The sequence below is a fragment of the Rhopalosiphum padi genome, chromosome 2, assembly GCF_020882245.1.
Source record: "Rhopalosiphum padi isolate XX-2018 chromosome 2, ASM2088224v1, whole genome shotgun sequence".
Lineage (NCBI taxonomy): Eukaryota > Metazoa > Arthropoda > Insecta > Hemiptera > Aphididae > Rhopalosiphum > Rhopalosiphum padi.
This window is the reverse complement of record NC_083598.1, coordinates 28,695,205-28,712,133: the sequence shown is the minus strand read 5'-3', so window position 1 is coordinate 28,712,133 and position 16,929 is coordinate 28,695,205. Positions and strand designations below refer to the sequence as shown.

At 25.3% G+C, this 16,929-nt stretch overlaps 1 protein-coding gene across 2 annotated transcripts; it reads right to left on the bottom strand.

The window, feature by feature from the left end:
* Positions 1-7,852: 7,852 nt before the first annotated feature.
* LOC132919773 (scoloptoxin SSD14-like) lies at positions 7,853-16,844 on the bottom strand. Of its 2 annotated transcripts, none has more exons than XM_060981606.1 (11): positions 16,413-16,844; positions 12,914-12,969; positions 12,230-12,430; positions 11,392-11,612; positions 10,763-10,958; positions 10,407-10,607; positions 9,608-9,836; positions 9,355-9,545; positions 9,031-9,271; positions 8,345-8,458; positions 7,853-8,255 (listed from the first exon to the last, which is right to left on the bottom strand). In XM_060981606.1, the coding sequence occupies exons 1-11, from the start codon at positions 16,449-16,451 to the stop codon at positions 8,106-8,108; spliced, it is 1,839 nt and encodes a 612-aa protein (XP_060837589.1). In that variant the 5' UTR covers positions 16,452-16,844; the 3' UTR covers positions 7,853-8,105. The 2 variants fall into 2 exon arrangements, with proteins under 2 accessions (XP_060837589.1, XP_060837590.1); XM_060981607.1 differs by lacking the exon at positions 16,413-16,844 and adding an exon at positions 13,056-13,186.
* Positions 16,845-16,929: the final 85 nt, after the last annotated feature.

Sequence of the window (16,929 nt, the reverse complement as noted above, 5' to 3'; positions counted from 1 at the left end):
TTAAAATATTTATAGACTAAATTTTAAGTATTTATCATAGCACAACTAATATTCACTGATGAATCTTTTGCGGTACCTATTGAATTGTATAGGACTTTCGTATTTTATGTACCTACATTAACAAATATATTCTATATTATTAACTCTATTCTGGATATAATATGCTGTATTCATCCTTTACATTTTCAACAAATATTTCATTTGAATCCTTGTGTTATTTTATATTTTGTTTTTTGACTTTTGATGAACAAATTATGTATTTTTATTTAACATTTCGTTTTCTTCAGTTAGAACTTAGAATTGATCATTTAAATTAAATGTATAACTAAAAACTCATTAAACACTTCATCTAACCTACAAAATAATTTTAATCTTATATCCTAGTGGTATACCAAATGGCGAATCAAAATCAAATAAAATGAGTCAATCCACACAACGTTTACATTAAAACAGAATAAATCTACCCAACTGTTACTCTATATAACAGCAAGATTCCCACGTTAAATACAGTTAAGTACCTGGGGCTCAATCTAGACAAATGACTGACATGGAATAACCACATCCGTACCAAAAACTCGTGTGTATATGCTCAGCCCTCTTTGATCTAAAAATATTAGCACTAATCTTAAGACTAAAGTATAAATCTCTCCTCATGTTTATTTGGACTTGTAGACTATTACTTTGGGGCACAGCAAAAACATCTAATACTAACAAAAACCCCCACCATATATCTCCAACCAAACAATATTTAACGATTTTAATATGACAACCATCAATTACGAAGCACCCCTCTTTTATATGCGCTTTCAGAAGCGACTAAAAAATCATCCCAAACCCATATAATATATATGTACACATCCCAACACTACTAAGGGAATCCTCATAACTAGTTAAACAAAAAGTGGTATCGTTTTATAATAAATAATAATTTTAAAAAAAATAATGAATAAAGATAAGTGTCGTTAATAGGCGACTGCTTAATTAACCCTTTCATGTTAACTCCCGCCTTTAACATTAAGATTATTATGCATCTTATGTGTAGACTGTTTATTTTAAATTACAAAGAAATGTTAATATAATGTTTTTGTATTTCAATCAATTGAAACATTGATATGTTTACTCCTTTATTACACTTAGATGCATCTAAATATACATTTTGTAGTGTACTAAATATTAAAATGTTACAGATAATGTTTATTGTTGTGGTTTGGTCATGTTTGCGAGGAAGAGACGACATTTTTATAAAAAAAATTTGTTACACCCTCCCTTTTTCGATAAAAAAAAAAAAATGTTTGTGTGTGTTATAAATACCTCTAAATACAATCATTGTGGTAGGTATGTATAATATAAGTAAATGTACAAATGTATACACACGTGGAAACCAATAATTGCATCATATTAAAATATTCACAAAGTATGTACAATGATATAGTTATAAGTTATACACGACAGTACTGATGGGTGTCGTCACTCCTATAATATACGATAAAACAATATTCGTCTACTCATTGGTTTATTTTTGAAGCACAATACAATAATATTATATAATATATTTGTGCAATAGTATTTATTGTGGAGCTACATTATCTTAGTTATGTACAGTTAGTTTAGCCACTTAAGAAATTTGGTTTTTTTTTTTTATAAATTATTTTAGAAGTGTTAAAAAGTACATAGTAAGCTAGTTTAAAAATAATTCATAGTGGGATACAATAACACTCTGCAAATCATCTCTCCCGTAATTACGTCAATAGATCGCTTCATCTCCGTTCATTATGTCAACTAATTAAGTATGTAGGTACCCAACCGTTTACTTGTAGATCTTAATAGTTTATTAAATTATATTTCTTATTATAAAATATTTGGAGACGAAATCATTAATTTATCATAAAACAGTTATTTAATTAGTTTTTAATGAGTTTTAAAAGCAAATTTTGTTTATATTCAAGTCCAGATTAAGGGGGGGGGGTGCATGGCTACGGCCTACAACGGATATACAACAATAGTGGGCCCCTGGCGAAAAGTACGTTTTTGTTGTTTTTTATTAAATCAGAAGTATTTGGATATAATAATAATAGTATTTTTCGTATATCAAAAGAAACATGTACAATTATTTATACAAATAACATTTTTATTTTTGTATTTAAAAAAGTAAGAAATAAATTTATAAATATAATTTTTTTTTTTTCTGAAATATTTTTATTTGTAGGTTACCAATATTTTTATTATGGTTATGGGCCCCTAAAATTGTTTGGCCGTGGACCCAAAATTATCTTAATCCGGGCTTTTTTATATTGAACCTATATTATAATGCATTTATGCTGCAATATACAGTATACACTTTATTTATAAGAAATGATACAATAATAATTTAAATTTATTTTAATGTCAACTGAAAACTATTGATTAGATACAATTCATAATACGTTGACGAATTTATAATGTAAAAAAAATAACTTTTTATTTAAATATTTGAATTTGTCTTCAATTATATAGTATTTACATGTTATTAATATTTTTTTTATTATAAGAAATATTCTTATAGGTCTGTTACTTTTAGTTCCGGACAAATGTTGAGCCACTTAAAAATATTAATAAAGTATTAACTAATAACACTAAATAATGCTATTTCAACACGTTACGCATAATAACATAACTTATTGTAGGCATCGTATATAATGATATTAAATTACGATATATTATTTATGTGGGTATTTTAAATTCAGATTCTGACACTTTTTCTAACTAGAAAAGTTTCAATAATTATGTTTGAGTCACTCTTCTAATGAGCTATATATGCATCCGTTGATATAATCACGAGCAGATTTTTAACTAAAGCTACACCTTAAGTCAAGATAATTATGAAAGTAGAAAATATTTAAATACGTAATTATTTTAAGAAACGTTTTATTATTAGTTTCCATTTAAAATTACTCTAACATTTAAATATGAAATAATCAGAGACTTATTATTGTTAGATGAATCATAATAATAATTTGATATTTAATTCATATTAATTGTGTTTCAAAATAAGAGAAAGGTGTTCTTACTCGATAATATAGAAATGCCTACGTATATCAATGCCATTAATGACAAATCAAAATTGTAAATTATCCACAATGGATGTACTTATTTTACTATATTAAATAATATAATACAGTTATGCTAATAAATTCTGTACCTAATACCTACAATGAAAATCAACAAATCTTAAACAAATTTAAATATTATATATTAAATTATACATAATTACATATTTACATGAGTATTAATATGCATACAATACATATCAAATAAGGATTTTTAATTAAGCATTATGAGTACGCATTTGAATTAATTAAATATATTAATATAATATTAAAGTCAATAGAGAGAAGAATATTTAGTTATAAGTTCTAGTAAATAAAAATACATCTTAATAAATTTATTTTTTTTATGTATTTTAATTACAAACACTTGTACCTACTTTTAATACTTTTCATTAACCCACCGTCCACGATTAACGATGTAAACAATGTAAAACGTTTAAAATTGTATAATCATCTAAAAAGAAATCTTAAAATATTGTATATACCTAATATGAACTTAATGATGCTACATTGTAGATACAATTATAATCAATATTTTTTAATTAAATATTATTATATAAATGTAATATAATTACATTAATTATAATCGATAATTTATGCTATATACGAGTATATACTTGTATTAATGTTATTATTAAAATTTTTATTACAAATTAATTTTATAATAGGAATTTAATTTTAAAATGAATAACATTCACAAAGTATGAGAGTGAACGTGATTAACACGTTTTTTCCAAAAACTGCAAGTTAATACAATCAGTACACAGAAATGCATAAATTTAATATTTATGTATGTATTATCATGTATTTATACCTACTAAAATACTAAATATTAATAAAAATAAATCACTTGAATACATATTTGAACTACAAGCGTCAGTATAGGTACTTAATAATAATTTAAATAACTGTCAATTATCATAGGTAGCTCCAAGAAATAAAATATTCACTACATGCACACGTGGTAATTTGGTTAAGCGTTTTATTACTAACGTGAAACTTATATATAGTTGCATTAATCTAGGCAATCTAGTGGAATCATTCGGTTGACATGCATAAATTCAAAAAAATGGATTGTGTAGAATTCAATTTTTTGTATACTCGTCTGTAATTCATTAATCGTCACCAACGAGTATTTATATCACATAACGTAAAAATCTAAAAACAAAAATGGGTAGATACTTTATTAAGTCGTAATGTAGCTACATTTAATGGCAAAAATACGAAATCATTAGCAGATTAACAGCTCCGTCGCTGTGCACAATAGTCAAAATAAATCTGCATCGTAATTATAACTGTTGTCTGTTAATAACAGGATATAATTCAAATTATATGCATCCGCAAACATTTTTAACATACATAATAGGAAATGTATTGTGTTCAAAACTTTGGGCATAATAAATATAACTGTAAAGTATAACAATGATTTTGTGTCAAAAAATGGAATACGTAGATATAGCTAGTAGACAAATTAATTTATTCAAAATCTAATCTATAAAATAATTATACTTGTAAATCAATGTAAAAAAATTATTAAAAAAAATATAACATCAACATAATTACATAGTTGGTTATTTATTTTAGTCAATACAACACAGTATTAATAAAAAATAACGTTTTGCAATATGCTCTAAACAGCTTATACAAATAGGTACATCATATTATATAAACTATGTGGAATGACTTCACATTATTGTTGTGTATTGTACGCATACAACTTGTTAGTACACTTTATGCTACACTATATGTATAATATTATACTAGTTATTATAAACTACATTGAATCTGACCTTCTATAAAACAGTAAAAACGGTTTTTGTAAAAATATAATAGATATGATCGCGCAAACTCAATCGTTAAACCGCATATTCGACACAAAAATACATATTACTTCATATAAACTTTAAAAATAGAATTTAAATCTTTAAAATTGTGTTAAACATTAAGTATAATATGATGAAATGTATAAATAAGTAGACAAAAGGACTAAATAAAAAAATGTATTATTTAAAAATTGTATAATTTTGGTCTATTCATTTTTCATTTGATAATATTATTAAAATTTCAAATTAGCTTAGAATTAACATATTATTAACTATTATATTACATAGGTGAAGGTAATATCACTAATATCTTTAAATTATATTTTTGATACCTTTTAGTTTATTTGTCCGATTTGTTTATTGTATTGTATAAAATGTATGCACATACAATAATAAATAACACTCACAAAATAAAAAAATTAATCAAATAAACATAATCGTTTATCAGGTCACAACGAACTATACGTACGTAAGTAGTACTAACATCACATTCTATTTCGTACTGCTGATTAAAATATAACGTGCCAAATAGGTAGGTACATACACAACACTGGAACGAAGAGAGAGCGCTTCAACAAGCTGGTTTTACGTTCAGTGATTACCAAAAAGTTATGACAATCAACGTCCTTGAATTTTTTAAATACTTGTCAAGTTATAAGTGAGAATAAGTAGTTAATAGATTAGTAGATACCTACTCAAGTATGTATGTATATAAGTAGTGTACTGCATATTTATATATCAACGCGACAACGCAAGTTGAACAGATGAAATTCTTAAGAAAAAACGTAACCATAAAAACATCTATTCCTAAAAATAGGTATTTAATATTTATCCACTTTAAATTATACTATTATGATGAAGTCTTACATGTATATATATTTATTATTACTTATTAGTAATATTATATATTTCGTATTAATATATCTACATGTCTTATCAATGATGGGAAAAAATTATTGGTTATAGGTATTTTAACTATTATAACGTATAGTTAAACCTAAACTTCTATTTCAACAATTTATGTAAACGTACCGTATAATTTTATTATAATATATTCTAAAATCAATAATGCCTCAAAATGTCCAATATGGCAATTTAATATATAGTTTTTAAATTTAAATATTTTTTTTAGATATTATTATTTTTTGTAAAATATAAGTTATAGGTAAATAAAGATAATTAAAATATTATGTACCTAGGTATACTATAATAATACCAATACCCAATACGAATCTTGAAAGAATCAATGATAAATGAAAAATCAATTTTTATTACCAATATTTTTAATATTGTTTGTAAAGAAAGTTTTTCCTTGGTTTATTAACCGATAAATATCACCATGTAATTAATTATTAATATACTTAGATTTTATATATATAAAAAAAATGTACCCATACATATTTAACCTTAACGATTCACCTAGTATTAAATGCATGACAAAATAATTTATTTTTGAACGGTGACAACAAATTATATTTTTAGTTAATTCATTTTTTCACTCATTTGTATACAGTATAATATTATGAATTATGATTTTTTTCGTTCGTACTGCACTTGTAGACCAATAATTATTTATATATATATTTATTTTCATCGGAATTCTTCTTGAAAAGGTTTGGAAAAAGTGTATTCACTATTCACCAACATCCCCGACATTTTAGCCTTATATATATATTATGTAAGAAAGTAGGATAAATATATATTTTTAGGATAAACATAATTAAATAGGTACACATATTAATCAGACACTACAGCGCGGTAACGCACAAATTTAATAATCGCACTCACAATTAATGATGTCACCGTCGTACCAATAACTGATGGCACAACAGAGCTCTTCGAGGACGCTACGTCGCTACGAGTGCAGTCTTCGAAGGCCTGCACGCATAGAGCGTAACGATCTCTCGTTAAAAACCGAAAAACCATTGCGGTAATGTTTAAATGAGTTAAATGGGTATATATAATCGGTAATACATCAGACTAATAATCGTGATACAGGGACAACACATAGAACTTAAATGACACACCAGATATTTATGTTCATTTGATTGCCACTTACAAATCGTAAAAAATACTTTTAAAACAGCCGATAAAATATCCCTGGAGGGGAAAGTAATTAATACTTACTACTTACCCATCAGTTCTTTAGGTCGTAGTTTGTGAATTTGTGGTGCCGAGAAATAAAAAAAAGTTGTTTATGAATTAATTTAATGTCATGCTAAACGCTAAACCATTTAAGTATAAATCAAATGTTGAGCTTAAATTTGCTGTTTTGCGTACCTATTCTAAAACACTATTTGTGTACTTCTGCTGTTTGTCGCATCATTAAAAATCGAGCTATACCGAATTGTAGGAGTCCACACACCAGCAGTCCAGCAAGTTTTCTTAATGCTTTAACAGTGTTTAATTTAATTTAAAAAAATTTTTTTATTCAAAACTTTTTTCGATTTATTAGGTATAAGTATACATGGGTGATGCAACTAAAATTGTCCTATCACTCTTACCTGGCCAGCAAAAGAGTTAGTGTTGTCACTGCAAGACCATTCTGGTTGGACACTCTTTCCTTAATAATTTATTTTGATAATTGCAATAACTAAAAAAATTTGAAGACAATTATTATTCACCAAGTGATAAATTATGACACTAAGATAAATGCCATTTATATAAGACATTAATTATGTACAATACAATTATTATTATGCTGAAAAAAAAATAAAAATGTGTATATACATTAATTATTATTTGTAAGTAGATAATAACTCATATTGTACAAATGAACCATTTTCTTTCATCTGAAAAACTACTATAATAGGTCTAGTTGATACCTTAGTACCTATTAGAAGTATAATTGTGTAGTCAAACAGATATAAGTAGAGATTATTTTATAGGTAGTACGAATAAATATTTCTATATATACTGATTATAAGAAATTACTATTTAAAATCACAAATTAATTCATCTATATATTGTCCTTATTCAAATAATATATACAAACATAAAATTTGTACACTTCTGTATGTATAAATATTTCATTAACAATAAACAATAATTTTGGAACTCAAATTTAATCTAAATATAATAAATATTTTTAATCACACAACACATTTTCAAAAAAGCTAATATTTTAGGAACATACAAGGTACTTTATACAAAAAATAGTTATTAAAATACAATTGATATAAAACATTAAGTCGTATTAAATCCCAGATGAATTTCCTGGCCGCCTAAAATCTGCCATAGCTTCAAACATCCCTGAAGAAGTTTTAGCAATAGCTGTAACCGCTGACACTCCATTCTCTAACCTAACGACTGAATGGCCAATATCCATAAGTTTTTGTACAACATCCTAAAAAGATATAATGGACTAATTGTTAAAATTGAACTAGTTTTTATTACACTCAAGATAAAACAATCATTGTATCATTTCTGTCATACCTTAGTCGTTCCATATTCATACTGAACTTCCATAGGTACAAGTTGGTGGTAAATTCTGGGTTTGTCTATCACTTCTTTTAACGTTTTATTATACCACAACTTGAGGGCAGACACCTGATAACAGCAAACGTTTTTGAAATTTTAATCAATTTTAAAACATTGTTAACTAATAAATGTATTATAAGCATAACAGCAGTATATGCTAAGACAGTAGTATTTATAATCAATACTTATACTTAATTCCAATAACTATAAATTATATTTCTTAATACACATTAATAATCAATCAAATTTTTTCAATTTCTAATGTATCAGATACTGCTTTAAAAATCTTAAAATTATATAAAATATATATTTATACTTCAAATTAATTGAATAAAACAGCAGGTTTTAAGGGGTATGAAAAATGTTGGAAAATATAATAACATACTATGTAATTCATAATACACTAATACCTAATTACTAATTAGTACTAATAAAAATGTAATTCTATGCAGTTATTTATTTTGTAGCAATAGTAATGGTTGTTAGTTATGTCTATTAAATGTAAATTTTAATAGAAAATAACTGAAGTATGCCAAATATTTATTCGAATTTTCAAAAAACTATATAAATTTTAAGAGGTTAAGAAAAAATAGTTACTTGCTAACTAGAATATTTTTGAATTAAAAGAAAAAAAATCATACATAAGCAGTAGCAATAGTGATCTTTGATCCTCCTGCAGCTCCCACTCCAAGAACAAAATCACCATTTTTATCAGTAAATATAGTTGGACACATAGAAGACAATGGTCGCTTTCCTGGTTTAATGAAATTGGCAGGTGAGGATGGAATACCATAATAATTAACAACTCCAGGAGTAGAAAAATCATCCATTTCATTATTTAATAGGATACCAGTACTACGAGACATAACACCACAACCAAAGCTGAAATAAAAATGAAATTACTAAATTACTAAATGTAATAATTTACATCAATTAAAAATATAGAAAAATACAATAATACTTACTAAGTATTTAATGTACTTGTAGCTACAACAGCATTGCCCACTGAATCTGTTACCACAATATTAGCAGTCCCATGATTCTCTGGCATATCGTAATCAGCTCCATAGTATCTTGGATCTGGTGAAGTGAAATTATCAAGTATTTTACTTCGAACACTATTGATGTAACTATCTGATTTTACTTTATTGTAAATCTAAAAAAGTAAGTTTATTCAAACATTGATGTATTAAAAGTATTAGACATTTTAATTATTACTTGAGTCACATCAACAAATTTATGATCTCCTAAATGGGTTCTTTCCCCAAACCCAAATTTGAAAGCTTCCACAAATCGATGTGCGTCTAATCGTGCATCAGGTGCTGGTAATATCCCATCCAATATTCTGAGTATATATGCCAATATGATGCCAGAGTTTGGTGGTGGACCCACATGTATTGTATGTCCACTTGTTAAGTTTACAGGAATTGATTCTTCGACATTAACTCTAAAACAAAGCATTTAGCTTTGTAAATATTAAATTTAATTCAAAATTATATAAGTACAGTATACAACATATAAACTGGATTCAAAATTACCAAAAGCTACTATTATATTTGGCAAAAGTATAGCTAAAAATTTTTTTTTGGTAGACTCAAAAAAACAGAATATTTTGAAATACATACAAATTTAATAAAATAATATAGATTAGTGTATCCTTTTATTTTTAAACATAAAATTAAAATAATTTATTTTATTAAACAAGAAATAAATAAAGTAACTCCTAAAATGTAAATATAATTAAAAAACAGTGTAAATAAAAAAACATAATCCTTATATACTAAAAAGAAGTATAAAAAATTAAAATATTTTCAAAAAAAAAATTCTAATTGTCTTTTCTCCACCAAAGCAAATTTATCAATCGTAATAGATAATTTAATACTTTAATTACAATAAATATAATATTATAAATTATTCATTATATCATTCAAATGTGACTATCTATTATTATTTTTAAATATAACTTTGATGGTTAAAATTTCCAAAAATATAAAATAGGTATACTGTTGTTACTTACGTATAATTTGCTAAATCTTCTTTTGTGATTATTCCATTCACTTCTTTTAAATCTTCCAATAATTTAGACGTTAACGAACCATTGTATATGGCGTTTACACCTTCTTTTGCTATAATTTTCATTGTTTCTGCTAACTTTGGTAGTTTATATTGTTCCCCAGCTGTTTTCACGTGTCCAGTTTTTTCATCAAAAAAAGCTTCTCTGCAAAGTAATACACAACATATTTATTTATTTAAATTAATTAGATTCTATGAAAAAAAATATTTTATATACACAATATATATAAATACAAAAATAATATATTAGAATCTAATCCTTTTTTAATTTTCAGTTAAATACTTAATGTTTTTTCATACCTGAGTAGCATATCATTTTTTATCAAGTCTTCATGATTATTCAAGTTTTTTGCTAAACGTTCACCAATTGTCATGCCTTCTTCACATAATTTTATAGTTGGTTCAAATAACGATTTCCATGAAACACCGCCACCATACAAACCATAAATTGTCGAATAACCTTTAAGTTCTCCTGGAACTGCAACCGCCATTCCTCCTAAATTGAAAATATTATTATTTCCTTATTTTTAAAGGAATCTCTAAATTTCAATGATTGTTGATAACTTATATTTAATTATGCATACTATAAATTGATAAGCGTTAAAAGTTTAAAAGATTGGGTACAACTATAATATTTTTTTTTAAAGTTATGATTATTACCTATGATTTATTATTTTTGAAAAATACACACGATTTAAACTTTTTACTATTATTCTTTAAAACATAAATTAATGAATACCTAAGAATAAACATAATTTACAATAAATATAATTATTAATATTATTTTAATAAATACAAATTTACATCATAATGTATAATTATACATAATTTCAGAAATTTCTAATAATCTGTCAAGCTATATTTGTGTTAATGTGACAAAAACTGAGGTTTTTTTTAGATTGTTAATAGAATATGTTTGTAACAGGTACCGTATATAGATTTCAGAGGATCTTCTACAAACATGGATGTAGTCGCTGCAGCAGGAGCTGTTTCACGCGCATCGATTGTCATCACTTTTTTTGTTGTCGCATTGTAGATACTCATCATAAATCCTCCACCAATACCCATGTACTCAGGACACAGGGCACCGTCACATAACATTGTAGCTATTGCTGCATCAACAGCATTTCCACCTTTCGACATTATATCCCTTTTGAAAAACAATAATATAGTCAAATCATTAAAATGTTATAAGCACTCTAATTTCCAAGAATTTGATTAAATATATTGATGTTTATTTGCAAGAAATCACGTATCTCATTTTTTATACAACTTCTGTGATTATTAGAAAATAAAATATTATAAACAAAAGTGTAGATGGTACGGAAATGCAGGTAATTTAACAAACAGAGAAACAAAAGTATTACCCTCTTTCCTTCACATTGCAAAACAGACAAAAGTTTCAATATTTACTTTAAATATTATTATTTTTTAAATCATTAAATATAATTTGTTGATACTTATATAAAAAAAACTTTATATTTTAGATTGTTAAATAATTTTCTATTTTTAATAAAATCTTAAATTAAGAATTAAAAATGTGATAATATAATATTATATAAGTACCTATGACTAAATAATTTTTTTATTATTTAATAAAATGGTAAGTTAATATAAAGTTAAGATATGAAAATGATAGGAATGTGGAAGAAAACTGCCCACGAGGTTAAAATTTATGTGGGTTTGTATTGGTAAATTTATGTTTCCCATTAATTTTAATTTTTGCAAGTGCCATCTGTAAAATTAAAACATATTTATTAGTATTACACTCCAATTTGTGCGCACGGTCCGCCGTTGGATACAACACCGATCTTGCTGTACAAACCCATCGGCATACTCGATGGTGGAATCGGGAATTCTGGATCAGGAATACTGTCGTTGTGAGCATTGTATGATGAGAATACGATAAAAAACAATACTACGGCGCCTAATACTGCCAATCCTATTAGGAAACGCATCGATTGTAATCTGAAAAAAAAACAATATTATATATTATTAATTATATATAATATAGGTATATACATAATATACGTATTATAGGTTTAAGATGATTTTTTTAAGCATTTTTAGTTTTCACTCCATTTTTATGTTTAATTATACATAGGTTTTATACTTTTTAAAATTTTTAAGTGTAGTTAAAGACAATATTTTCGAATACTTAGATTTAGGCAATACCCAAGAGTTTCACTTTTAGCCTAAAATCCTTTGTCTACTGGTACGTACCAATTGAATAATAAAAAAAAACATTTAAAAATGGAGACTGCTGGGTGCTGATAAACCAAAAGGATGGTAGATACTAATGTAAGACTATATAATGTCATAATTTAGAAATATAATGCATATATAATATACTTTTTACACGCAATATTGAATTTTAAATATAGTCAATATATGTATATTATTTAGGCAACTACTAATCGTAAATAAGACTAATACAATTATAAAACATACCTGAAGATCATATTGTCAATTTCTGTTCTGTTTGCCTTTATAAATTGATGAACAATCTAAAAAATAATAATATAATAAATTAACCTTTTTTTGGTCACTATTTTGGTTTCAATCAGGCAATTTATCAAGTTATGACACTCACATTGGGACGATCAAAAGTAAACTGAATAGGTTCGGTACAAATATTTCGTTATTATAATTAATCCATATTACCCAACCAAGAAAAATAAATTGTAACACTCGAGATTTAATTGATGAATTAACACCATAAAAATTAAATCGAACATGATCAGTATTAAAAACGGTATGGATCGAAATACGAAACAGCGCAATAATCTAATCATCACGAGAGTTATACATTTATCCATGGTAGGTATTATTGTAATTTGTAGCAATTACATTAAATAGTAGGTACTTAAATTAGAAGTTATTATAATATTATACATTTAATAACGAAAGAATTCTATTGTTAATACCATCACTTAAAACTGTGTTATATCTCTGGAACTATACAATGATATTCACCGAGCATGATCGCCTTCATTTTTTCATTTAATAACACATTTATTCAATTTCTAATTTTGAGAATTTTTAAATATAATTTTAGATCATATGTATTTTCAAATTTCAAAGATTTTTGTACAACTTAAAAAGTGCCCTGTGATAATACAAACTTATTTTTTCAAATGATAGCTCGTAATTTTGATAGTAAATAATTTGGTATATATTTTTATTGAAAATTTTGATGTACCTAATTTAAAATTCAAAAGAGTAGTTATTCTGTGATTAAAGTGTTTAGGCACATTTAGAATAAATCTTTAAAAACGGTTTTACAAAAATATATAAAATAGATGTAATATCAGGTATAATATTTATGGTACTGGAGTACTTGGATCATTTTATAAACATTTTATCATTATTGATAGATTATTAATATAAATTACTAAATTAGCCACTATACATTCCACTCATTACCAGAACCGATTATTATTGGTACAAAAATTAAACTATTCAAATTACTCATGCGTATTTTAATTGGGATGTGTCAACATTTTTAGAAAAATAATCCGCTAAATAATTTACAGTAGAAAAGTTGTCATCTGAAAAATAAAAAAGTTTGTATCTCAAAAGCCCCAAAGGACACGCTTTAAATAGTAGACAATTTTTTATGAATTTAAAAATATAGTCTTAAAGTATATTTTAAATATTCCAAAAATCAGATTTTGAATAACTGCGGTATTTAAGGAGAAAATAGGATTAGTAGTAATTAGAATTATCTTTTAAAGAAGGTTAAAAGGTGTATGATTTATAGGTAGCCGATACACTCATTTATGACTTCATCGAATGACTTGAATCGATGTATTAGGTGCATTGATATACAAAAGATATTATATTATATATTACAATGGAATTATTATGGGACGAATAAATAATTACAACTCAGATTATAACCTACTATTACTATTTACTTTCAATTATTTAAATCATCGCTAACAATGTATGAGTTTAAATGTAGTGCGTATTTACGTCAGATTGTAGTTTCGTTGTGTATTTTAATAATATTACTTATAACCTATACATGTATTTATTTATAGTAGACACTAGACGTTACTGTATTATTCGAACGGGTTACACATATTCGATACATCGTGCTAGTTGGATACGCCCCTCCATTCATTACAATAACTTAATAAATTTAAAAATGCATTTTAAATGTTCCCTCGACGCATTTCTTTGAAAATATTAAACATTTTAATCAAGAATAAATGTTAGCGACTTTCACTAAAAAAAAAAATATGTATATAATTTTATAATTTTTACATTTTAATATAGTTAAGGGCATATCTCGGAGCACATTATATCACTAAATTATAATCTTATATTGTTATATGTATATTAGTTATTTTATTTCATATCTCAATTGTCTACTGAAAATTTACCTCTATAGTAAAGAAAAAGAGATAGAAATAAGTAAGTGAAAGAGAGAGGAGAGAGGGGCATATAATATAATAATTATTATAATTAAAGTTCACAAAACTATTTTTGATATAAAAATCATTCTGCGCCCACATATTTATCAATAATTTATGTTTTATCTGATATTCGAAATTCGAAAATTAAAAAAAAAATTATATGTTTTGGTAATAGAAAATAGCTCTACCTATATTTAAACTTTATACTAAAATGACTCATTTTAAATGAGTACTTTGAACTAAGAAAACATACATTTTTATATCGAACCAGGCTATAGTTTATAAAAAATTTAATTTAATGAAGAAAAACACAAAATAATCAATTGAACGCAGCACAATATTAAAGGTTCAGTTGATTTTCAAGCAATTTACATTAGATATATAATATATTATAGGTAGGAGATAACTAGAACTAGTATGTTGATAACCTAAAAAAAACACACAAAAATGCCATAAAAACTTCAAAAAATGAACTTAAAAAATGATCTAAAAAATCTAATTAAATAAGTGAAAAAAATGTATTTATAAATAATAATTTTTATTAGAGATATGTGTGTGATATTAAGGTTAGGTTATTTAAATTATGAAATATAATATTAATAAAAAATAATATACGTTTATTCCATACAATTTATAAATATAATACTCAATAAGCGTGTATATGATCGGTGTATGTCTGAAAGAGCACTTGTTTTATCAATGTATAACACTCAAACAGTAAATCTTATCGGTACGCGATAAATTTAGCACAACAAAAACCCCACAATAATAATATTAAAATTATTTTTTTCAATATTATACAAATTTTCTTTAAAATCTAAAATTTGAGAAAATTGCCCCAACGTAGTACAAAAACTACAAAAATATGAAAAAATGACATAAAAATGTTGAAAAAGTAAGTAAAAAAAAAAAAATGCATTTGTAGCTAAAAATGCAAAAAATTGCAAAATAAAATTAGAAAAATCTGAATTAAGGGAGCATGAAAATTTTTTTTTAGCTAAGATAACATTGTATGTTATCAAACGAAAAAAATGCAAAAGTCATTAACATCCTAACTCTAGTGATAACTAATAAGAAATATTATTTAGGTAGGTACCTATCAACAATTATTTACATACAATTAATCAAGTTTCTATAATAATATATAGGTTTGGACGGTTTGGTAGATTACTAAGACTTAGTTCTAAGTAACATTGCGGCAACTCTTATATTAGTTGTTCTATAAATACATTTGATCTAGGTATTTACAAAAATTACCTATCCAAGAATAACGTCTAGCCTAGACAGTCTAGACTCTAGATATCTCTAAGGGACGAATTCGATTTAAAACTTTGAAATTAATGCGTAGAATATAAAATAATATTAATGTTTATCGCCTGAAAATAGACGTTCTTACAGATAGGTTAATCTTTAGGTAAGAAGTTATTATATATTATTTAAAATATATTTGATACGATGGAAAATAATTCTATATGTATTTAATAATAAATTATTATTAATCGACTTAATAAATAATAGGTACCTACCTGTTTCTTGGATAGCTGAATAGTTTGTTCCATATTCATTAGTTAAGTATCTACACATTAAAAAAATTTATATTAATAATAACTAATTAAAATATTGTCATAGTCGACTAGTCTTCTCATCGCACTCTAATAATTCAAATCAATCCTATCGATGGTGTAGGTAGGTAGGTCATTAAACTATATTTTAAATCACGATATTAATGTAAATACTAGATAGCCAGATATTATGTACTATTAAAGATTAACCACGTTTTACGACTGTAACATCTCATCATTTACAACCAAGTAGTGAGCAACATACAACTCACAATAATTTAGTGAATAATATATATATATGTCACTATGTCAGTGCAGTACAACTGTAGTGTGCGGAACTACAGAAAATGTCAAATGTGAAATGTCTTATGTCTGAAACTGAACTCTTGAACTTTGTAATCTACGTTCTACAATCATTAGCGTCAGAAATTATTATCAAATCATTCTTATCACTACGCCGGCCATGTTATCTTATAGAATA